The sequence below is a fragment of the Periplaneta americana genome, chromosome 10, assembly GCF_040183065.1.
Source record: "Periplaneta americana isolate PAMFEO1 chromosome 10, P.americana_PAMFEO1_priV1, whole genome shotgun sequence".
In the NCBI taxonomy this organism is placed as follows: domain Eukaryota; kingdom Metazoa; phylum Arthropoda; class Insecta; order Blattodea; family Blattidae; genus Periplaneta; species Periplaneta americana.
In genome coordinates, this window is record NC_091126.1 from 34,070,273 (window position 1) to 34,096,995 (window position 26,723).

The 26,723-nt window shown below is 35.9% G+C and overlaps 1 protein-coding gene across 2 annotated transcripts in view; it reads right to left on the minus strand.

The window, feature by feature from the left end:
• LOC138707587 (cadherin-like and PC-esterase domain-containing protein 1) overlaps positions 1 to 26,723 on the minus strand; it is a 496,436-nt gene that overhangs the window by 148,658 nt on the left and 321,055 nt on the right. For both annotated transcript variants that reach the window (XR_011334282.1, XM_069837194.1), the window contains exons 5-7: positions 19,150 to 19,519; positions 13,159 to 13,339; positions 1,195 to 1,388 (exon numbers count right to left, since the gene is read on the minus strand). Coding sequence is in view for 1 of the 2 variants with exons in the window: in XM_069837194.1 (XP_069693295.1) it covers positions 1,195 to 1,388; positions 13,159 to 13,339; positions 19,150 to 19,519 (745 nt within the window). In the remaining variant the exon portion in view is untranslated. The remainder of the gene's footprint in view (positions 1 to 1,194; positions 1,389 to 13,158; positions 13,340 to 19,149; positions 19,520 to 26,723) is intronic.

Consider the following 26,723-nt stretch of genomic DNA (forward strand, 5'->3'; position numbering starts at 1 on the left):
CTAAATTATTAGTCAGAACCTTGAAATCTAGAACGTTTTTCTTTTCGTATATATTGGCATTCATTCTACTGTACCCCGACCCACTGTAGTCTAAGCTTCACGACTATACTCAGCCGTTATGCGGATTTCCCACTGAACTGCTCTATTGGGTCCGAAGTCTCGAAGCCTGTACATCACACAGACTTTAGAATGATAAAATCGCTTCTCCGTTAGAATCTAGAAACCAGTTTTTGCGGCGTCGCCATAGGCCTACTTCCCCTTTATGCTTGATAAAATGAGGAAGTATACTGTTTTCGCTGTAAGAAAAATCCTAATGTAAACATAAGCACGTTGCTGTCATACCCGTGATTGGCTCTCAGTCGAACACTCACATGACGCAGGAAAATATAGTTCGTATGGAGAAACCATAATCTTGTATTATTTGAAAATAAAAAATTGAATTCTAGCTGCTAAATATGATGAAACATATAACTTCACTAATATATAAAACGCTATGTAAAAGAACATTTATATTTTGCTATGTACTATGAACGCGGATGAATACCAACAGTAATACCGAGGTAGTCTGTTCTTGTAACAAGATGGCGTCACTTGAGCTCCTAATTGTGGTATTGAAGTATGGCTTCTGTATCCTCGGTGCGCGTGGTTATTAATCATAAGGGTGGAAACCCTCTCAAAAGCGGAAAAAAACAAATCGTCTTAAATGTATATAGGCCTAATAAGTTAAGTGAGTTGGATCCAACGTTATGTCGTATCTATTCAGAGCAAGTCAATCAGACCGCACGTTCCGTCTGGAAGGGATAACTGTTGTGGACCGTCTAGTCATAAATCCTGCCGACGATAGTTCTGACGACTCCGATTTGGAAGGAATAACTCCTTTATCTGGCAGCGATTGACCTTATACCTAAGTTTAAAATAACTGAATTACAGTAATTATAAAGTAAATGATTCCTAAGCAAACGAATGCATAGTAGTCAGGTTAGGCCTACATGATGAGTTTAACTTGAAACAGAATGTACAACAGTAGGCGGGAACACGTACTGAGAATCTATGGCGCCAAACAGCGGCCAATGAAGCCTCACTTCAGTCACGTGCTATTGTTTACATTAGGATTTTTCTTACAGCGAAAAGATTATAGATAGGGTGCACTTCTGTTAGCCAGTATTAGGAAGAGCCTTCTTGAACTGTGAGTACCTGTAGTGAGAGCGGTCCCCTCCCCCAGAGGTCGGGAGGCTCGCGATCTGCACGAGCAGGAACGCCTCAGCCCCCAGCAGAAGGTGCACGAGGAGCATGTCGGTGTTGTCCAGCGCCATCTTCACGGCGCCGTTTCCCTGCGTGGCCGCAACGTGTCGCCACAGCCGTGACAACAGCCACCATTTCCCCGGGATCTGCATTGCAATAAGGAGCCAACTTGAATATACAAATTGGAAAATTTCGGAAACAGTCAAATGGGGGAGAGGAAAAGAATTTCAACAGGGGAATAGAAAAACAATGAGAAGAACGGAAAATAAAATGTATAAAGAAAGGAAGGTAAATAAAAGTATGGAAGGAATCAAAGAGTGATGGGAAGAAAATATTTAAGAATCAAATAATAAAAATGTAATAAATACCACGGAATTTACATAATATTTTCGCAACATTTCCATTTCTGTTCATTTTTATTGGCATATTATAATATTTTCACAACATTTCAATTTCTGTTCATTTCTATTGACATAATATTTTCACAATATTTCCATTTCTGTTCATTTTTATTGACTTACTAGCCGTACCCGTGCGCTACGCTGCACCTGTTAGAAATAAATATAAAGTAATTACATAATTAAAATAGGACGTTTTATCCAGGGAACATTCTTGTTTGATAGAAGGATAAATCGTTTAATATGTTACTTAATTTAAATTGTATTAAATAATTAAAATGCGGTCAGTTTGGTCCAGAGAGCAATCATTTGGTGCAATGATAATTCCTTTAAGATGTTTCTTAATTGTTATTACATGCAACCATAGTTTAATGAAGATTGACATATCATTTAGTTTTAATGTGTATACCTTATATTACTTGCTATATGTTTCAGAATTTACTGTAATACCATTGTAGAATTATGTCTATCTAGAGAAACTACACTTTCCAATGGTGAAATAATAATTAAACAATTAGCTTCCGATATTACTTCATACAAACACAGAAACATTCTCTTAGGCTATGTTTAATAGCTTTCGATTGTTGTTGTCCAAGGCCCCTTATAGACGAAGTAATTTGTTTTTATTTCAGTACAGCGCCTTAGATGGCGTTATTATTGTAATTTTGAAACTCATTTATCTCATTAGAAATCTGTCCTATCTAAATTTTATATAGAATAAAACTTATCGGAAATTATTTTTAAAGAAACTTTTGTTATGTAATAGTTTTCATGAAAATCAATAATAAGCGAGATATTTCAATTTATTTAATTCAGGGCCCCTTATAACCACCCTTTTAAATAAAGTATTTTGAATGCCATATAGCCTAAAATCTAAGTTACAACGAACTTAATTTATATTCCAATTTTCATATAAATCGGTTCAGCCATTATCGCGTGAAAAGTTAACAAACATCCAGACAGACAGACATACAGACAGACAGACAGACATACAAACAGACATACAAACAAAAATGTCAAAAAAGCGATTTTCGGTTTCAGGGTGGTTAATTATATATGTTAGGACCAATTATTGTTGGAAAACCGAAAATTACCAGAAAAATTTCGACTACAGATTTATTATTAGTATAGATAATATTTTCGCAACATTTTCATTTCCGTTCATTTTTATTGACATAATATTTTCGTAACATTTCCATTTCTGTTCATTTTTATTAACATATAATTTTTTCGCAACATTTCCATTTCTGCCTTGCCAGATAATAAATAATTTGCCACAGTACCCTTTCATACCCTCTGCAGAATGTTAAATTACAACAAAATACAATAATGAGCTGAATACTGAGAGAATATAAATATGGAGTAATGCAAGGTGAAATAGAATTTCGTGTAATCCCAACATTTAGTAATCCGGCCACATTGGGACCCAATTAGCTCAGATTAGTGATGTTCTACTGTTTATAATTACGCCTTCAGTTTAAAATTTCTTTACACCGAAATTCCCGAGCTTAGAGATATCTGCTTGAATTACGGAAACGTAGCAAAATGCAAAACCTTAAGTAATTGTAAAAATGTTATTACTGTGAAGAATAAGTCGCAAATAGAGGCTCAAAATCGATGTTGTGACCTCGTCACAAATAGCTAATTCAGAAAGCTAGTACAACCATATGAGGTCTGCATTATGGATTTTAATTTTGCTTCTTTTCGTTCACCGCCAACTGGTTAGGAGACATAATAAGATAATTTATCCGTAATTTAATGTTGATTTAGAACTTCCTCTTGAGGACACAGACGTAGCTCAGTTTGCAGTGCATTTATATACTGATCCGGAGATGTGCTCGGGTGTCGTTTCGATTCCCAATTGGGCTGATTATTTAGTTAGAATATTCAAAGGTTTTCCCAAATGTGAGGCAACTCGCCAAATACCACCTTGCTGGTATTAATTTAATCCACACCAAATAAATTAAGCAACTGATAGAACATCGTTAAATAACCGATAAAAATACTTCCACTTGAACGATACGGTTTCACGGTATACTCTTATTTACTTTACAAGTAAGTAATTTACTTACAATTTAATTGTTAACCACTAATACCTTTCAGTATTTCTAACAATTGTACAGTAATACCTTTGTTTCAGTAGATATTGTCAGCAGCGAAAATAAAACATTCTATGCTATTGAATAAATAGAATTCCTCAAAGCCTTGGTTTTTCTGAACCGACGCATGCGAGGTGCGAGGCACGCCTCGCACAAATCCGAACTACACGAGAGATAGTGAGTGGTTTCTATAGCTGCGAGGTGCGAAGTCTGCGCATTCACATGGAGTTCTGAAACCACTCACTGTCTCTCGTGTAGTCCGGATTTATGCGAGGCGGGTCTCGCACCTCGCATGCGTCGGTTCAGAAAAACCAAGGCTTAAATCTGAAAATTCACAGCTTTAATTCCCCTCCAAAGACAGATCTGCAATAAAAAATAGTATAAGTTATTAATTTGAAAAATTTTAATATAACTAAAGCAAAATTTGAAATGAGGACGAACATCATTAAGGTGGGCCCGAAATCTGAAACTCTATATCATTATGGAAAAGGATAGACACATTTCTTTTATACGATTTGAAGAAATACATACTTGTATTCACATGGACTTCATAACTCGAAACCACTAATTTCTGGCTTACGCCATTTTTGCAGCGCTCCATAGAGATATGGTGAATATTTTTATTGTTTTATAGTTTCCTCGTGGTCAGCCGGATTCGAAAACGCAGACCCCGGATTCAGTGGAAAATACGAGAGCCATTGTTCGCGTGAGAAATACAGAATATTAAGAAAAAAGTATCCAATATTTTAGGACGTGATAGCATGCATCAAAACAAGAAAATAATATCTAATAAACATACAACACATACTTTCTGAAATCTGAACACTTGTTCATAGGAGGTGCTCAATGTGACGTCCATTCATGGCAATGAATTGCTCTGCCCTATATTGCAGCAGACTACCAGATAATCATACCGTAGTTGACACCCTCGGCATAGAAAAATGATACGTCGCAAGGAATACTGAAAATAAAAGTCTGGTTGCGGATATGAGCGAGGTTCAGCAGAGATGATGTGAATTTTCTTAATCGGCATGTGTCGGTTGATGAAAATCCCCATGCAGTTGAAGAAACAAGGCATCAGTACCGATTCTCAACCAACGTATGGGCAGTCATTCTTGGTGATAGATTAATAGGGCCATACGTGCTACCACGGAGACTTTCAGGACTTTCTTATTAACGTATTGCCTGCCTTGCTGGAGAACGTGCCATGTCAACAGAGACTAAAGATGTGGTTCATGTACGATGGCGCACCAGCACATTTTCTCCGCAATGTGCGTGAACATCTGACGCTGACATTTCTGGACCGCTGGATTGGTCGGGGAAGCCCCACAACTTGGCCTGCTCGTTCCCCAAACCTAAATCCCCTAGACTTTGGTTATGTGGACACATGAAGGAACCAGGTCAATTTTAAAGAGTGCGTGATTCATTACGCCGAAGGGCAAAAGAATGCATTGCCATTAGTGGACGTCATGTAATAAAAAAGGACAACATACAAAACTATACCAAATTTCTAGGACTTTTTATAGACTCCAGTTTAACATGGGAAAAGCATATCGAATATATATGCATAAAATTATCAAGAGTTGTATATTTATTAAAGAAAATTAGTAACTTGTGTTTCTCAAAATTATTTAGGATGTGCCTACTTTTCGTTCTTTCAGTCGATAATTAGGTATGCCTTAATTTTCTGGGGGAAATGGTAGCAAAATTGGGACTGTCTTGATTTTGCAAAGAAAGCCATTAGAATTCTATGTCAATCAAACTATCTTGAACATTGTCGACCTCTTTTCAAACAATCACAGATATTAACTGTCATAAATTTATATATATATATATATATATATATATATATATATATATATATACACGACCTAATCCTTTACACTCGACAAAATATAGACAATTACTCATTAATAGCCAATATACATGATCATGAAATTAGAAATAGTGAACAAATTAATATTCCATACTGTAGATTACATAAAACTAGTACAAATTTTTCTGTCATGGGAATGAAATTATATAATAAGCTTCCCAGTCAATATTATAAGTTACCAACCAATAGTTTCAAAGCTAGATTTTATAATTGTCTTTTAATTAATCCTTTCTACTCTGTAGATGAGTTTCTTAACATAAATTCATAAGAAATTGTTTTTTAATAAATAAAGTTATTTAGTTTAGTTACAATTATTACATAAGAGTGAAGTGTTTTCATTAATTTTGGAGTTTCAAAATGTTTTGTGTTTTCATTCTAATTACTGTTTTCAATTATATGTGTATTTTCAAATGTATGTTTTTTTTTGTGACGAAGCCTATCACCGTATGTTTAATGGCTTAATAAATTGAATTGAATTGAGCACCTACTATGAACAAGTGTTCAGATCTCAGAAAGTGTGTGTTATAGGACCCGTGTTTATTAGACATTATTTTCTTGTTTTGATGCGTACTAGCACCTCCTAAAATATTGGATAATTTTTTAACACCCTGTATAATAATCATGTGATTCGGACCCGTGGTTTTCATGCTAATGATAGTTAGATTACGAGGCACGCAGACTTGATGATTGCTCGGCATTAGGAGGATTAGCAAGGCTGACGATTGTGTGGAAATCGCGGCATCGACTACTTCTTCACGTAATATTGTGCTTCATCGATTCCGCCCCCGATCCATTACATTAACCGCAGAGCAAGGTACGCACCTGTCCCGAACTCCCAACAAATTATTAATGTGGTCGCAATGACAATAGTACAATAGGCGTCCATTAAGAAAGACTCATAATATCCGGTGGAGGCTAATGAAAACTGTTGTGCGTCAGCATGAAACGACTGTGTTGTCAATTGTCTGGATTTAACACACGTAAAACACCAACAGACGGATGTTACTAACAGAAGACGAATTCATTAATTAATTGTGGCTTTTAATCTAAGCAATCTTATTAATGTGGCGCTCGTCAACTGATAAGATCTGCGTTGTGGTTCAACTTTTCAACGGCCCACAGACGGAACGACATATATCGTACTACAAGCTGGACATAAATTCGTCCAAACATGTCGTTTGCTGTTCTTCCCACAAACGTAAATAACTGTGGTTTGACAGGTAGCACGATTTTACTGATCGCTAGAGATGGTAGATTTACCGAACTATTTGAAAAAAAAAAATTAAGAACTTATATGTAGCAGAGCCTTTAGATAAATTCTATTAAAATACACGAAAATGTCCCGTAAAATGTATTTTCGCTCTTATTTCGCAGAAAGAAATACATTTTGCATTTAACTTCGCATTTTATGGCGAATTAGATACCTATTTTACTAATATAGGTACTTTTTAAACATAAATTAATTATTTTGGCAGCATTTTGACACATTTTCCATTTTATTGTTGTTGCGAATGTCTCCATCTCTTACTTACTTACTGGCTTTTCATTCATTCATTCATTCATTCATTCATTCATTCATTCATTCATTCATTCATTCATTCATTCATTCATTCATTCATTCATTTTATTCCATAGATCTTACATGAGCAATGAAGCTTTAAGATGTGGAACAAGTCAACATTTTACAATATTACAATTACAATTTTTACAAATTTTTATAGTTTTACAATTTAGTAATTTCTACAATTTTTACAATTTTGTGCAATTTTTTACATTTTTTAAAGGAACCCGTAGGTTCATTGCCGCCCTCACATTGCCGTCCTTATCCTGAGCAAGATTAATCCATTCTCTGTCATCATATTCCACCTCCCTCAAATCCATTTTAATATTATCTTCCCATCTACGTCTCGGCCTCCCTAAAGGTATTTTTCCCTCCGCCCTCCCAACTAACACTTTATATGCATTTCTGGATTCGCCCATACGTGCTACATGCCCTGCCCATCTCAAACGTCTGGATTTAATGTTCCTAATTATGTCAGGTAAAGAATACAATGCGTGCAGTTCTGTATTGTGTAACTTTCTCCATTCTCCTGTAACTTCTTCCCTCTTAGCCCCAAATATTTTCCTAAGCACCTTATTCTCAAACATCCTTAACCTACGTTCCTCTCTCAAAGTGAGAGTCCAAGTTTCACAACCATAAAGAACAACCGGTAATGTAACTTTTATAAGTTCTAACTTTCAGATTTTTTGACAGCAGACTGGATGATAAAAGCTTCTCTACCGAATAATAACAGGCATTTCCCATATTTATTCTGTGTTTAATTTCCTCCCGAGTATCATTTATATTTGTTACTGTTGCTCCAAGGTATTTGAACTTCTCCACCTCTTCAAAAGATAAATTTCCAATTTTTATATTTCCATTTCGTACAATATTCTCGTCACGAGATATAATCATATACTTTGTCTTTTCGGGATTTACTTCCAAACCTATCTCTTTACTACCTTCCAGTAAAATTCCCGTGTTTTCCTTAATCGTTTGTGGATTTTCTCCTAACATATTCACGTCTACCATCATATTTGGTCTACCATCTCTACTGATCGCTAAAATATGAATGTTCTCATATTGGTAGTGTTCGCGGAATAGTAGTCGGGGACGGAAAAACTAGTATCCGTATACTACCATGCCGTCAAAGAAGAAGAGGGTAGTGCTTTGTTAGATGATATTGAAGGGAAGGAAAAGAAAATAAAGTGTTGCAAGGACTGGTTGTTAAAAAAATATGTACTCTCATATGAATTTAGTATGAGAGTTACGTGAAAATGAATTTGTAGATTAGAAATAATATTCAGGAATGGATTGTGAAACATTAAGCGCTTTATGGAACTTAGTAAGAGAGAAAATTATGGAGTAAAATATGATAATAAGGGATTTAATAACTGCAGAGGGAAGATTATCTCTCACCCTAATATATATGGCAACAGGAAACTCATATGAAGATAATCGTTTGACTTCACATCCCACAAGCAAGTATTTTGTCCATATAATCCTCTAAATTCTTCCCAAATTTTTTTTTTTTTTAGTCCATGGAGAATATCGTCGCTTAAGAACCAATACCGCGTAACTGACAAAATGTAAATTTTACAGGAGAATGAAAAAACCGAATAAAAACCGTAAAAATAACTCAATTGTCTTGAGAAGTGGTGTATGGCTATGAAATAGCTCAACTAATTTGTAACTAAATGAAAATGGATGATCGTGGCCGTAGACATTTGGCCATGTCACTTACGCGGTATTGGAACTCTGCCGTTGACTACATTTTGTTAGTTACGCGGTATTGTGAGACAAATTTAGCAGCTTCAAGACACATGCTGACAAGCGTTTACTTTGCGTTAAAACTGCCTTCTGGAAATGTTATTCGTGCTCTTGTATATGTCAATGTGTTATCTGAATTGTTGTAAACATTCTTTGTATATTGTGAAAATAATGTATGTTATACTGCACCATGCAAGTAACATGTTTCATAGTTGATTTTTTTTCTTAAGACTTGCATTACAGGTGATTTAATAAATTCCCAATTTGTTTTATAAGCCAAAATGTCTTTACATTTTTATAAATAGAGCATTTCCATGTTGTAAAGAACTAAGTCCAATGACGTATTTTCTAAATTAGAAAGATTCTAATGACTGTGCGAATATTTTTAAGATTCTAAAATAATTCTGTATGCCTATATTTTATGTGCACAATATATTTTGGTTTAATCTTCGATAGAGTACTCACAAAACAGTTTTTTTCGATTATCTCAAAACTTAAAAAAATGGACTTGGTTCCTTTCAAATATAACCGATTCAATTATATAAAAAACAATCACAACACCTGGCATACGATATGCGAAATTGTACTACAAATATTATTATCGGTCGTTACAATCTCTGTACGTTGTAACCTGTCGTTCGATATGCCGGTAGTGCGACAGATTTTATGGGAGCTCTGTACTGTCATCCAAGTCGACCGCGACGTACTGCAAGTTGCAATATGAGGATCGAACTAAGTGCAATTGTACGACGGATTGTGAAACCGATCGTTGCGTCTGTGTTCGCCTACAGTCAGACGACCTGGGTTGGATTCTTTACATACAATTGGATAATTCTATCCCTCTCTAAACTCCTTGGGTTGAGTCCCTTGACTTGTATTTATTCTACAAAGACTTCGTACTGTACTGAGTTTATGAATGTGAGTATGAGTAAGAGTTAAGGCTGGTTCACAATAAGCCGGAAACGGAAACGAGAAAGAGAACGGAAATAATCTGTACTAATAATAATTCTGTAGCCGAAATTTTTCTGGTAATGTTCGATTTTCCAAAAATAATTGGTCCTAACATATATAATTAACCGCCCTGAAACCGAAAATAGCTTTTTTGAAATTTTTGTTTGTATGTATGTATGTCTGTCTGTCTGTCTGTCTGGATGTTTGTTACCTTTTCACGCAATAATGGCTGAACCGATTTATATGAAAATTGGAATATAAATTAAGTTCGTTGAAATTAGATTTTAGGCTATATGGGATTCAAAATAATTTATTTGAAAGGAGGGTTATAGGGGGGGCCTGAATTAAATAAATCGAAATATCTCGCTTATTATTGATTTTTGTAAAAAAATGTTACATAACAAAGGTTTCTTTAAAAATGATTTCCGATAAGTTTTAATCTTTGCAAAATTTTGTTAGGACTGATATTTAATGAGATAAATGAGTTTTAAAATTAAAATAACGCCATCTAAGGTGGTGCAATGAAATAAGAACAAATGACTTCCTCTATAAGGGGCCTTGGACAACAACAATCGAAAGATATTAAACATAGCCTAAAGAGAATGTTTCTGTGTTTGTATGAAGTAATATCGGAAGCTAAATTAACCGATTTGTATAATTAATTATTATTTCAACATTGGAAAGTGTAGTTTCTCTAGATGGACATAATGCTATAATGTTATTACAGTAACGTCTGAGTGAATTGAGGACAGGTAAGATTAAAATAGCTTCTTATGCACAGAAAACTAAATAGGATATTTTGTACATTCATTAAACTATGGTTGCATGTAATAACAAATAAGAAACATGTTAAAGGAATTGTCATTGCACCAAATGAGTGGTCTCTGGACCAAAATGATCGCATTTTAATTATTTAAATACAATTTAGGTTAAGTAACATATTAAACGATTTATCCTTCTATCAAACACGGATGTTCCCTGGATCAAACGTCCTATTTTAATTATGTAATTACTTTATATTTATTTCTAACAGGTGCAGCGGAGCGCACGGGTACGGCTAGTGTTAAAATAAATGTATTTAAATGTGAGCATTCACAATAATTAATTGTGAATGCTCCCATTTAAATACATTTATTTTAACATTATTTCCGTTCTCGTTCTCTTTGCCGTTTCCGTTCCCGGCTTATTGTGAACCAGCCTTTACTCCCTGATTCACTGGACTAAAGCCATGAGTACCTTCATAGACGCCTCATCGATCCGTTAACACGTGTCATTGTCTGTGAATGCAGAAATGAACAAACGGGAGTACCTTAAGAACATCTGCCCCAAATCCATCCGTGTTTATCCACAACACATTTCCGGGATTTGAACCTGGCTGTCTGGACAGATAGGGACAACTCTGATGCAAAATTAATTATCTCTGAGGCCATCGGAGTAGCTCAGAAGGCTGAGGCGAATCCTACCGATTCCAGATTTGTGCTCGGGCGGGGTTCGATTCCCGCATGGGCTGCCCAATGGCAGGTATTTCACTGCAAACCCAGCATTCTCCAATCTTTCCTATTTTTTGCCTTCCTCGTTGTCTCGTATGATCCATATATTGGACTGATTCTATGGTTGGATTTTTTCTGAGGTTTTCCCCAACAGTAAAGTGAATGTCAAGTAATCTATGGCGAATCCTCGTCCTCATCTCGCCAAATAACATAAATATAAAACATAAAAGAAATATTAATGACTGAATTATCCACCAAGAAATACTTAATAAACACAAGGGGATTAAAAAATTAAATATATTAAAAATTTCCATCTCGATATCACCAATCTTATCAACGCTAAATATTCTGTACTCCGTTTCTGGAATCTGTGGAGTATAGGAACCGAAAAAATTCGTTTGCGCAAGTGGTGAGTGGAGGGAGCAGTCCAATGACCGCTCTAGGGGAAAGCATTGCTCGAAGACGAGAGTCTAAAATGCCACCCCTACCTATCACCTTATCTCCCGCGCATCTTGCCCCTTAGCGGCTGTGAGCCGATGCAGCCCGCAATACATTCCTGCACTGATTGGTTCCGCGTTTTCGCTTGTCATAGTCTCCACCCTTGATGTTTGGAAATTGTCGGTAAATTCAGTCTGGAGCCCTATGATTTGATGACAGAGTTGTTTATATTTCGAGCCGTCAAATAGATGTGTTTCTCGTTTTTTTATATTATAAAATCCTATAGAGCATACCTGCACAAACAGCGCTCAACGAGCGCGCGCGCTCCTTCCGAGCGGGAGAGCCGTGTTTACCGCTCGCCGAAACGGAGAGGAAGATACGTCAGAATGACATAGACTTGCTATAGGTAGAGGAGAGGGAAACGACCACTCAGTTATCTAGTGGAGTGCAGTGTGTAGGCCTATTCTCAGTAAGTTGCACGTTTCTTAACTACTGCTACAGTACAGTACGGAGGAATCTAAAAGACGGAACATAACATTTAACGACTTACAGCTCGAACTTATTGATCTGCAATGTGTCCTACGGGCTAAAGATCGTTTGAATAATACTACTAGCCTGGTTGAGTTTTACACGACCAAACATTAGCAATAATATCCACGACTACACAGACTGGCTGTGAAAATGATTGCTATGTTTGGCTCAACATTTATACTTGCGAGCAACTGTTTCCTATAATCAACTTTAATAAAGGCAGACATCGAACAACTGTAACTGAAGTTTCATTACGATCAGTAGGCTACTGTTACTGTCAGCTGCCAACAGCATAAAACCTTGTTTTGATGTACTGATAAATAAAAATATAACACAATGATTTTGTACATTTAAGTAGCTATAGAATTTTCATTATTTCAGTAAAATAAATATGTATTTATTAATTAATAATAGTCCAAGATAGTTTTGCAAACACTGAACGGGAATTCATTTCATAAACACTCGTAATAGTACTTCCTTTTGTGTACATTTTGTACGAGATCCACCCCTTCTTCCAGTCCATCCTTATACAGAGCGCAGCTAATATCTGCATTCCGCTCATGAGCTGTGAGCCGGCTCGGAGAGCAAACCTTGTGCAGGCCTGCTATAGAGAGTGAAGCATAACAATGAAATGCCAGAAAACAGAAGGCCTTAGACCTCAAAAGGAAGAAGCATAAACCGACCAACACAACCAAGGTAGATGAAGCGCACCGAAGTAAACCATGATTGTGCGTAGGCTTATATCTGCGAAGCAATTAGGTCTATTGCATTAATGAAATTCGTATTGCATATTATGCAAATTCCTCATTTGTCGTTGAGCTACCTTATTGTAGTTGTTTTCCTCATTGTGCCGGAAGCTCACGAAGCCCTCGCCGTACAGGTAGGCGCGAAGCGGCGCCACGGACGTCACTAACACGAACAGCTGCACGCTGACAGGGAAACCTAGAACGCGCAGCTGGTTTGGCAGGAACTGTTGCACGAGGCGTTCCTGCCTCTCTGCGAACCTGCAACAGTTCACTTCATTACAAAAAAAATCCTATTTAAATTAATTACGGTACAAATAGTAGTAATAAATATTAACAACAATATTAATAATAATAATAATAATAATAATAATAATAATAATAATAATAATAAAAAGGTAAAAAGGTAAAGGTATCTCCGTAACATGCCATGAAGGCACTTGGAGGGCATGGAGGTAGAGCCCCATGCTTTCCATGACCTCGGCACTAGAATGAGGTGGTGTGGTCAGCACCACGCTCTGACCGCCTTTTACCCCCGGGAAAGACCCAGTACTCAATTTTATAGGAGGCTGAGTGAACCTCGGGGCCGTTCTGAAAGTTTGGCAACGAGAAAAAATCCTGTCACCACCTGGGATCGAACCCCGGACCTTCCAGTCCGTAGCCAGCTGCTCTATCAACTGAGCTATCCGGCCGCCCAATAATAATAATAATAATAATAATAATAATAATAATAATAATAATAATAATAATAATAATAATAATAATCAGAGGTGTATTTTTTGATATTAGTAATATACGCGAAAAATGATTTTTATTTGTGGTTAAAAATTTGTACACGTTTAGTGTTAAATATAATTCGTCTGTAACAATATTTTTTTTTCACCCACATTTTTGCGAAATTTACATTTTCTTACGAAAGTCTTAATTTGAGCGATACACAAAAATTGTGTATTTTTTAATAGTACATTATGCAACGAGCCTATAATGGCAGTAATTAAGACGCGAGGATATTTATGGAACGAGCGCAAGCGAGTTTCATAATTTTCATACGACCGTCTTAATTACCATTATAGGCAAGTTTCATACGACTTTTTATGGTCGACCATATTTCTAACTTGAAATTATTCATAAGTATCCATGTTATTGTTATGTGAGTGAGTGCAATAGCCTACCTCATCAATTGTGAGATGTGCGCAGACGCGAAAGTATTGATTTTTTCCGAGAAACGAATGTCGACGACCTTGATATAATCTAGAGAGTAAGATAAAAATTAATCTTGATATAACCTTGAAATTTAATTCGACATTGAAAAACGAGATGACAAATTGAATTTATTTGAATATTATATACAATTAACGCTAATTATTATAGTAACAGAACATAACCTTCTGCGACAATATTGGATTTCCAGCCTCCGTGACCTTTCCCTAGTTGTCTTTCGATTGCATATCCGAGAATAATCGAAAACCTGAACTTTAATGAATAGGTGTACTTTAATGACATGCATTAAAGGACTGCTACCAGGTGTATAATTACTACATTTCGGCATGGTCGAGCATAAAATGTTTTATATTTTAGCAACAAATGATTGGCTATCCAATTTTTCGTGGAAATATTTCGTACATACTTAAACCTTTTGATTTTCTCTCATTAATATACTTAGAGACTTATACTTAAGGGACATCAGGACTGAATTTTTGATAAAAAGAGTAAATATATATATATATATATATATATATATATATTTTTTTTTAAATAAATAATTATTATTTTACCTTATACATTTGTTTAGCATTCTGTCCTATATTTAGTCCCCCACCTACTACTTTTAAAGGTCTGGCGATCATTTTTAAAATGCTACACCCGCTAAAAATTGCGTTTTCTCAAAACTATGTGTTTGGTCAATAATGAAGTTCCTAGCGGTTTCCATTTGCTCCGATTTACATGAAACTTTGCAAGAATACTATACATATTGCAATACACAAAGCTGTGCATGGAATCGACTCTTCACTGAAAACTTTTCCTGATATGAATTTTTAACTTCTAAAAATTAAAAAAAAATATCAACAGTAATCTCACTAGACGTTTTGATTTATCTAGAGAAAATCAAAACTCGAGTGGGATTTAATTGAGTATTACACGATTAGAGGAAAGTATATAAAGATTAGAAGTAACGAAGTACTCCAATACAATAAAATATTAATTGGCTTACGAAAATACAACTGTCTTCAAATGTATTATTGTACCATCTCAACATTACAAATATTACGCTAGATGCATGCTAGATGGCAGTAGTGTCTTTATACAGACACTGTAATGATTACTATTCAATAAATCTTAATATTAAACAATCTCTGATACGTGACTATCCATAATATCATATAGCAGAAGTTCTTTTTATCCTCTCAGAGCAGAAGCTATAACATAACCTAACTAATATACACAAGTGTTAGAAAAGTTTTAATTAACGGCGATGACATAAAAAATAAACATGAATAATTTTAAAAGGAATAATTATTGAATGTACAATTTTCAAATTTGAATGTGGTTGGTGGTTCAATTGATATTATATTGGACGTGTGCGTAATAGAAGTGGAACTCGTTGATTTAGGTCTACATGGTGTATTCAACTTATTCAGAATTTCCGAATGAATAATTTTAAAAGGAATAATTATTGAATGAACAATTTTCAAATTTGAATGTGGTTGGTGGTTCAATTGATATTATATTGGACGTGTGCGTAATAGAAGTGGAACTCGTTGATTTAGGCCTACATGGTGTATTCAACTTATTCAGAATTTCCGAATGAATAATTTTAAAAGGAATAATTATTGAATGAACAATTTTCAAATTTGAATGTGGTTGGTGGTTCAATTGATATTATATTGGACGTGTGCGTAATAGAAGTGGAACTCGTTGATTTAGGCCTACATGGTGTATTCAGCTTATTCAGAATTTCCGAATGGTGCTCTTCATTTATTTGTAAATCGGATTTCAGAAGATGCATAGGTATGATAAGTGATTTTTATTAATTCTTGTTCTGGAATGCCAATGCGAGTCATATTTGAACTGCTGTGCATCGACTGCAGTGGTTTGTAATTATATATATATATATATTTTTTTTTTTGACGTCCAGACCAGCGCAGTTTCAAATGTTGGCAAACAAAGAAACAAATGCTAGGGACGCGATAAAATTAAACAAATGCTAGGGACGCGATAAAATTAAACAAATGCTAGGGACGCGATAAAATTGTGCGATAAGCAGCCATGATTGGTTGAAATACGTCCTTTCGTACCGTTTTATTGGTCAAAAGTAGTATGACGTAGTAAGAGTGTAATAGTCAAGGAAAAATTATGATTTGTAAGAAAATTTTATCGCATGAACCGATTCTCAAATTTAAAAGCCCATACGCAGTTGTCTTTATCATGAAATGTAAGTCCTTCACAGAATATTAAAAAAAGCGAAAACAATTCTAAAGCCGTCAGGGATGTTTTGGATTTACACATAATTTAATATCATTACGTGAAAATTAATATCTATGGAATTAATGAATGAAGCTTGATGATACAGTATGTGGTACTGTCATTTAAACGTAGAGAAACAAAAAACTCGCCGAATTTGAAAGAATTTAATAAGAACTTTAAAAGTTTCAAAACTCAATTCAGCGCCCCTTAAAATAGATTTTCCTGCCAATTAATAGTCTGACCACCCCTTATGAACATTGCTTTCAGCCTGTAAGGACAATAATATAATTTCAACGATACTTTATACAGGGTGAGGCATATAATTCTTTATCAGTTTGATGAGTTAAAAGTTCTCTTTGGGAGATATTGTAGTATAAACTCGAAATTGAATATTAAAATCTCTGTGGTTCTGGGAGAATTTATATTGCTACTCCTGGCACTACTGTCGTCCTTTTTTGATAATGCTATTAGCTGTTATTGTAGAACGTATGTAGTGATTAGTTCGCCGTAATATCCCAAACACAGTGCGAGTAAAACCTAACTTACCGGAATTATTACCGAGCCTCGTGGTTGTTTTATGTCGAGCAACGCGTTGGTCTTTGCAGTTAGTTGTTTACTCAAAGCCCGTAGCAGAACAGAATGCGTGTGTTTTTCATGTTAATTATTTCCACTAAGCCGACGAAATAATTTGCTGGCACTTTATATTGCCAATCTCACTGTCGGTGAGTCGTTGAATCATATCGAGAAAGACTATTATACAGTACAGAAACGTTTAAAGCTCCAGCATAGAAATTGGCAAAATAACTGGTTATTTTGTAACCGATTATTTTTCATAAGGTTAACCGGTTAATCACCGGTTATTTTTGCTTGCCGGTTTAACTTGGTAATCGGTTATTTTCAACAATAGTCGGACGAGTTTTAGAGTGCGAGGGATATACTACGCACCTTCCGTACGAATACCGGTTTTTTTTTAAACATGTAGACCTATTACTAGGGTACGGATTTTTAGGTCGCTAAAATGTAATTTTAGGTGCCTAAAATAGGATGAAAAGTGTAGGAAATAGTCTCTAAAGAATTGAAAATAGGCTCTAAAAATATTGTTTTCTTTGAAAACATGTTCCAGATCATTAGGAATTCATTTCTAGAATTTAATAATTTTGAATGCCACTACTACAAAAAGTACAAGCACAACAAATATCTAACTAGTTGTATACATAAACTAAACAATTAATGTGAAAAATTAGTTTTAGACATAAATTCAGTACACAAACAAGTCTAATATAATCAACTTTTACCTAGCCTTGTCCGTTAATGTCCATAATTATCTTCTCAATAAATTACTAATACTTTTTCTAATTTTTTTTACTAAAAAGCAATGCCGTCTGTCACTCAACACAAATTTGTATGCTGAAAATGAACGCTCCACATCACTGAAGTAACAGGAGCATATTTCAATTTTGACACTAGTTGGACAGGAATGTGACATTGTAAATCCGTGTTCTTCCCTGCTGGGATATCTGAAGCAGTACACAGGTCCTTCAGTCCTACACGTCTCTGCAGAACTTGCTCCATTTTATCCCGTACTTTATTTCCAACAGAACCAGGAACACATTTAGAATTTAAAATACAAATTTTCGAAATAAGAATGGATGTTCTGACTTATTACAGATAAAACATACTTAATAGGTTAAAATAGGCTTTATCGTCAAAATAGGCATTTTAGATGGTATTAAAATACCAATTTTAGGCATACTTTTATATGAAACGTGTACTTGCAAGTTTTTATGAACTTATCGTTTAAGAATTAAAATACAGAGCGTTCACCTACGGGTGAGGCCAGGAAAGCGGCATGTACTGATACACCGCTTTGTGCGCGCAGTTGTTGAGACACGCTCGACAATCAAGGACATCAAGGTCGACAAGTTATCAGTTGTGAGCCAGATGTTGCAGTATTTAACACGTACAGTGCAGTTTCTTGACACAGTTGCTTAAATATTCAGCGTTGTGTAAAATTTGTTAACAATGCAAAACGCAAAATTCACGCTTGAACAAGAGTTTTTATGTATGATGCATATGTGAAAACAGAGTCATGTAGAGAGGTGCGTAGGCAATTTGAAGTGAAATAATCGGGTGCTCCAATTCAGGGTAGAGAAACTTTTAGACGTCTTGTTAAAAAAATAAGGACAACAGGGTCGATAAATGCTACAATTCCTAAGCGAAAACGAAGAGTATTGACGGGAGAAAAAATTGATGAAATCAGTGCATAATTTACACGCTCTCTTAATAAATCTCTAAGACGTGTGTTACAGGAAGTTAGTGTTTCAAAAACATCAGTCTTTACTGCTGCTAAACTTTTAAAATGAAAACTCTACAGAGTATAGTATAGAAAGCGGAAGCTTACGGATAGACGATTCCCGCAAGCGACACCGCAGGCAGGCCGCTTTCCTGGCCCCACCCGTAGGCGAACGCTCTGTAGATTTTATCTAAAATCCGAAGTCTACCTATTACACTCCGTTTCTCAAATCTGTGGAGTAAGTCGACGCCTAAGACAAGGCAAAAAATGTAATTTTCCTGAAAGAGAAATAACTATGAGAGGACGCATTTACTCTTTGAGGCGAACTCTGTTGAAGAACTGCATGGTAGAGAGATGCTCCAGACCGCCATCCGGCGCCGCAGGCTTCAGCAGCCACGAGCTGTTGAAGCCCGGTCCGTCGGCGATGTTGAGGAAGTCCTCGTACTGCTCCGGCAGCGAGAAGCATGCCGGCGCTAGGGGGCGAGGCACGAGGGCCGGCAGGGCGGAGAGCTGGCTGGCGGTGCGGCACAGGCCGGCGCGTCTCCACAGCACGCTCTGCACACCGGGGATGCGGTTCACGCGCTGCGCCGGCTGCAGCCCTCGCAACTCGGCCCTGGAGAAGCACTCCGGGTCGCCGTCCGACGAGGAGAAGCACAGCAGCAGCGTCCAGTTGGAAACCCGCTCTGCGGATGAAGAAATGTTATTGTTCTGCATAGATTATACGCGTAGCATATTTTCATACGTACTTACTTACTTACTGGCTTTTAAGAAACCCGGAGGTTCATTGCCGCCCTCACATAAGCCCGCCATTGGTCCCTATCCTGAGCAAGATTAATTCAAATGAGGGGTTGGAAAGCAATGGTGGATCGTTAATGTTTAGGTGAGGGGTTTGGACTTTTTCCATTGCTGGGTGTCACAATAAAAAATTAAGACACAACGTTTCGAAGGGTGGTTCTCCCTTCGTCTTCAGGTGGAAGGAAGGAGAGAAGAGAAGAGAAGAGAACAGTAGGTTTTTTTCCTCTTCTCTCCTTCCTTCCACCTGAAGACGAAGGGAGAACTACCCTTCGAAACGTTGTGTCTTAATTTTTTATTGTGACAACCAGCAATGGAAAAAATCCAAACCCCTCACCTAAACATTAAGATTAATCTAGTCTCTATCATCATATCCCACCTCCCTCAAATCCATTTTAACATTATCTTCCCGTCCACGTCTCGGCCTCCCTAAAGGTCTTTTTCCCTCCGGCCTCCCAACTAACACACTATATGCATTTCTGGATTCGCCCATACATGCTACGTGCCCTGCCCGTCTCAAACGTCTGGATTTAATGTTCCTAATTATGTCAGGTGAAGAATACAATGCGTGCAGTTCTGTGTTGTGTAACTTTCTCCATTCTCCTGTAATTTCATCCCTCCTAGCCCCAAATATCTTCCTAAGCACCTTATTCGCAAACACCCTTACACTCTGTTCCTCTCTCAAAGTGAGAGTCTAAGTTTCACAACCATACAGAACAACCGGTAATATAACTGTTTTATAAATTCTAACTTTCAGATTTTTCGACAGCAGACTGGATGATAAAAGTTTCTCAACCGAATAATAACAGGCATTTCCCATATTTATTCTGTGTTTAATTTCCTCTCGAGTATCATTTATATTTGTTACTGTTGCTCCAAGATATTTGAACTTCTCCACCTCTTCAAAAGATAAATTTCATGCTATTCCCATCTAACCTAACCTCCTGTACTCTCACAAAGTCTATTCTATATCTAGCTAGTTCTTTTGCTACTAATTTTACCCCTCCTGTTCTATATAGACTTGTAACATTCCAAGTACCAAATCGCAAAACTATTCCTTTGCTGTGGTCGTGCCAGAGAATCAGGCCCATTGCGAGGCTTATGTGAAGGATTCGTAACAAGCTGTTTTTTTTTACGGTGATGGGTTGTTTCTCCTTCGCCCAACCCCCCAAGCTGGAGGGCCACCCCTCATTGGCTGTCCGCGACTGCTTATTGAATATATTCACAGCTACCCTCCATATCTGGAGGCCGTCTCCTCGATCCGCAACCTGAGGACGCGCCATGCCGTGGTGATAGAGACCCACAATACATGGGTTGTCAAAATGTTCACGCAATTTAGACAATATTCTCATGATGGTAACAGACCTTTTGTTATATTTCACACACATGTAGGTAGGATGATTCACGTCTTGAAAATGAGGCTGCTCTAATTTCAGTTGCTACACCTTAAATTTCATTGGCAGTGCTGCCAACTATCACGGATTTTCCGCAATTACTGGAGATTTTTCCCATTATTACGTAATTACAGCTAGAGGAAGAATTATTAAGGGAAACAAAATTTTCACGGTAGACATACAGGGGAACCGTAAGTAATGTCATTAATTTCAATAGGTTATCCTTTGAGGTATTTCAAATAAAAAAGTTTAAGGTGAGGCAGAGGTGACTATTTCAAAATCCACAAAATTTATCCCATTTGATTGAAATTGATCATGGATACTAAGTATGTTATTAGTAATGGACATACCAAGTTTCAACTTTCTAAGTACAATAGTTCTGTAAATATTAATAATTTTATAAAACTTTATATCGTTTGATATAAAATGCTCCATGCACCATATTGTAAGAAATTTTCAATATTTCTTTTTTATTTATATATTCAGAGAATGTATATAAATAATTATAAGTATTAGTTTATTATGGGAATAATATAGTAATACAGTTATCTTGGCTTTAATTTCATACTTTTAAGGGCACGAAATCAAAAACTAACATTGGAATATCAAAATAAAGATAATAAAAATGGAAAAAACCAAATTTTCATTTTTTCTTCAGTTTTGTTCGAAAATTTCACCTCAGCCTCCCCTTAATACAAAATTACTTGTTCATAATTATATGAAACAATTAATAGCGTGTATTGTGAAAGCAATTGAATTAATTCCCAATATGCTCAGTCAATTTAAGAGGAGAGCTGTGTATTATGATAAATGATTGAAATAATTTTAATTTTATTCTTTAAATGTGCAGAAATCTGATCCGAACAAATGTAAATTTTCGTTCTCAAATGAATTTTGAAACGTGATGCACTGTGACAAAGCTTTAAAAATTATTAGCTGGCGACATGAAACTCGCGTATAAGAGGAATGGGTGAGACAACGAGAATGTAAATATAAGATAATTGCTTTTAAAGGCCGCTCGGAAAAAATGATTTCTTATATGTAAGCTTATCGGTTACTACATTAAAATTTATAGTGGGAGGGAACTATTTCTGATTGTCTGAAGAAAATGCAAACGGAGATTTTTTAAATTATTAATTAGATTTGTATAATGTAAAACAAGCTTTTCTTATTGTCTGTGTTCACCGCATATTTAATTACCATTAAATCGAAGAATTTAAAAATAATATTTTGCATTTTGTTCGTTACTTTAACTTAAAATAAGCATGCCGCATTTTTATTTTGTTCTCCTTTATAGTTTTAAATATTTTAAAAAGTTTTTATAATGTGAAATAATCATATTTATTGTTTTCAATCTCTATAATATTCAATTGAAATGGGAGTGTATAAATATTTCTTAATCTTTAATTTGAAATAAGCGTATCTTATTATCTGTGATTTCTGTACATTTAATTATAATTAGGTTGTAGAGTTTATTTAAAAATTTTCATGATTTTGTTTAACGTGAAATGAGCATTGTTTATTCTCCTTTTAAATACAAACGCACCGTTTTGAAACAAAAATTAAACGACATATCATGTGTATTTTTTCTTACGAGTTTAAGAACAATGTACATGGCAATGACCTTCCATTTATCTATTCAAAACAAGCCAGGTGAAGGGATTATTCAGAGCAACACAACTTAATGGGCGCTCCCTACTGATTGCAACGTTGCACGTTCTCATAATTCATGTATTTTAAAATGCAAGTTTTTCTGGAAAACTATCCAAAACACAGCAAAATGTTATTTGACATTTTGTTGCTCTTTACTGAAGGAATCTTCCACCAGAATTAATGACATTACTTACGGTTCATCGTGTATCTTCCGAAAAGGGAAGGAAAAAAAATGTAAATAAATTTTCAAGTGGGACAATTTCTTGAAGATGCAGAAGTTAAGGATATTTCACACAGAGAAAATGAATATTTTATACCTATATTCCAAAATTTGGTTTATGTAGGTGAACATGACAGACTTGAAGAGGAATTTGCAGCTTAAGTTTGGTTCACAATAAACCGAGAACGGAAACGACAACGGGGACGAGAACGGAAATATTGTTAAAATAAATGTATTTAAATATGAGCATTCGCAATTAACGAGAAGCTTGCCGGGGCCCGGGAACGGGAACGTGAAAGTTAATTTTGAATGCTCACATTTAAATACATTTATTTTAACAATATTTCCGTTCTCGTTCTCGTTGTCGTTTCCGTTCCCGGTTTATTGTGAACCAGCCTTTACCAGTGCCTTATTTTTCCTGACGTTCCTGGAATAGATGCAAATTGGACCAAAACTGGAGATTTTAGAAATGAAAGTTAGTATAAAACATTAGGTTGTGTTTGCACTTCTAAGTGTGCCTCACGGTTATTCTCTTGCAAAAAGAGTCCTCAGTGTTGTGAGTAGAATTCAGATAGAATTGAGGCCTACAATAAAAGCATCAACACTCTAATCATTTCTGACCCAGAAGATAAAAATGGCATCGCAGGGAGAAGTATGCTTGAAGACTCTAAACATGCCACGAAGCACTTTTCTGAGTAATGATAGGTAACATAGAATTATATAATGTGCTTTACATTTGACTTTGCATGCACACTCTTACTATGGGATTACTGATAACTCGCTGAAAAGGGTGGCATCTCTACACTGGTAATGTTATGTTTATTGTTATTCTTGTTTTGAAGTATTATGTTTCCCTTCATAATGGATACGGATATTAATCAGGTCAGCATATTTCATGCTTTGTTCTGCAGAGCTATATTTGCTGTATTTACCGTATCAGATGGTTTTGTAAATATATATTATCCTGACGGAGTAAAACTTGTCATTTACATTTTTAAATACGTGTTCTGATGCATGCTTATTGCGTTCATTACTTTGTGTATTTTTCTTTTTCTGTTACTTCATTATCATTACATCTTTAGAGTTAATACTAAAACTTTCTTCTACATCATTGATATTTTTCTGACTTGATTAGCATCTCCAATATTTATATTTTATAATTTAATTGCTAATCTATTTTCGATTTGATCTCGAAACTTGTTTAAGAATCCTTCGGTTCTCCTTTTTGCAGCCGCTTTTGTAGAGTTTCGTGGTATCTCAGTGCTTGTTATATAGTGCCTCTTACTCAACTTTCAATCTAAGGTGCTAGTAGGTCTCTACAGTATATAGAAATTGTAGAAGAGTGCAGATATGATCTTTTACTATTAGTTTGTGTTTAGAGACGTGTCTATAAGTGCAGTCTTTCTTTTCTTGTTTGACAGATTTTCTTAATAGTCAAGATCTACTCGTAGATATATTCGAAAAAGTGGGTAAATATAATTTCGGCATCCTTAGTAAAAATAATTATTTAAAAGTATGTTGGGATTACGATAAAAACATACTTGACCTGCACGCTCACCAGATCTTAACCCATTGCATTTATTTCTGCGAGGGCACTTAAAATCGTTGATGTGTTCGACTCCTGAGAATGGAAAATGACGGAACTCTTCGGTCAGCAGATTCTGCAAAGCTGTTAGACAATAAAAAATACGACAGAAATTTCGAAATATGTTCGGGTCTCGATGAGACGACGAGCTGAGCCTTGTATTCAGGCAGAAGGTCGACATTTTGAATAATTTATAAAGTAAACAGAATGGAAGAAAATATTTGCAGCAAAGAAACGTACTGGAATGCACTGTCATAATACTTGCAAGCCATATAATTCTGAAACCAAGCATTTCCGGATCCATATTGATGTAACCATTTTTCTTCTATAAATATGAAGAATCCATACCTGAAGTTCTGCCCATTCTTTATATAGATGAGAGTAGCCTAATATGGGTTGGTGCTTAATATGGGGTATCTTAGATTCTCAGCTGTTTGACGCTGATATCAACTGGAAACTTAGCAAACCACAAAGGGACAGGCACAATTTTCTTTGAGTATGTCACCGCATTCCTGTGCACGGAGCCGCCTCAGTGAGTCGAAGAAAGAAGTTGACATCTCGAAAATTTTTGTTGGTGGTGATATCTGTGTATATAATAGTGCATTATGCAACGAGCCTATAATGGTAGTAATTAAGACGCGAGTATGTTTGTTTATGAAACGAGCGCAAGTGAGTTTCATAATTTTCATACGAGCGTCTTAATTACCATTATAGGCAAGTTTCATACGACTTTTTAAGCTCGACCATATTTCTAACTCGAAATTATTCTTAAGTATTCATGTTATGGTTATGTAAGTGAGGAGGGGAACTGACCTTCTAAATTGTGAGATGTGCGCAGACGCGAAAGTATTGATTTTTTCCGAGGAACGAATGTCATTGACCTTGATATAATCTAGAGAATAACATGAATATTATTTTTGATATAACCTGGAAATTGATTTAGAATTGAAAAACGAGATGACAAATTGAATTTATTTGAATATTATTTACAATTAACGCTAATTATTATAGTAACAGAACATAACCTTCTGCGACAGTATTGGATTTCCAGCCTCCGTGACTTTTCGCTAGTTGTCTTTCGAATGCATATCCGAGAATACTGTAATCGATACTTGCAGTTTTATAATGCTACAATGGTGATTTCTCATTGGCCGAACAACTGAACTATAATGAATAGGTGTACTTTAATGAGGCGCATTAAAGGGCTACTACCAGGTGTATAATTACTACATTTCGGCATAGTCGAGCATAAATATAAGAAAGAAATTTGTTTAAAACGTTTGTTTTTAACAAATTTATGCTCAAGTCGTAGTATGAAAGTCACGCTGTCTGCTGCTACCTTGTTCCTGAACAAACTCCGTTCTAAAGAGTAGCTTGGCTGTCTGTGGTTTCTATAGCTGCGAGGTGCGCAGATCTCGTACTTCGCAGCTATAGAAACCACTCACTATCTCTCGTGTAGTCCGGATTTGTGCGAAGCGGGTCTCGCACCTCGCATGCGTCGATTAAAAAAAAAACCAAAGCTTAGCGCTTTGTTATTTCCATGGACACGGTGCTCTTGTGACTGCGACGAAATTAATAACCAGTGAGATGACGTCGAGTATTACCATGAAATATTTATATACACGTGAACTAATATAAAAATTTTGGACACGTCTTCGGAAATTTTCATCTCTTTTATCATATTTACACACATGGAAACCACGAACGGTTTGATTCACACAAAAACATACAGAGCGTTCGCCTACGGGTGAGGCCAGGAAAGCGGCATGTACTGATACGCCGCTTTGTGCGTGCAGTTGTTGAGACACGCTCGACAATCAAGGACATCAAGGTCGACAAGTTATCAGATGTGAGCCAGATGTTGCAGTATTTAACACGTACAGTGCAGTTTCTTGACACAGTTGCTTAAATATTCAGCGTGTGTGTAAAATTTGTTAACAATGCAAAACGCAAAATTCACGCTTGAACAGAGAGTTTTTATGTATGATGCATATGTGAAAACAGAGTCATGTAGAGAGGTGCGTAGAAATTTGAAGTGAAATATCCGGGTGCTCCAATTCAGGGTAGAGAAACTGTTAGACGTCTTGTTAACAAATGAAGGACAACAGGGTCGATAAATGCTACAATTCCTAAGCGAAAACGAAGAGTATTGATGGGAGAAAAAATTGATGAATCAGTGCATCATTTACACGCTCTCCTAATAAATCTCTAAGACGTGTTTCACAGGAAGTTAGTGTTTCAAA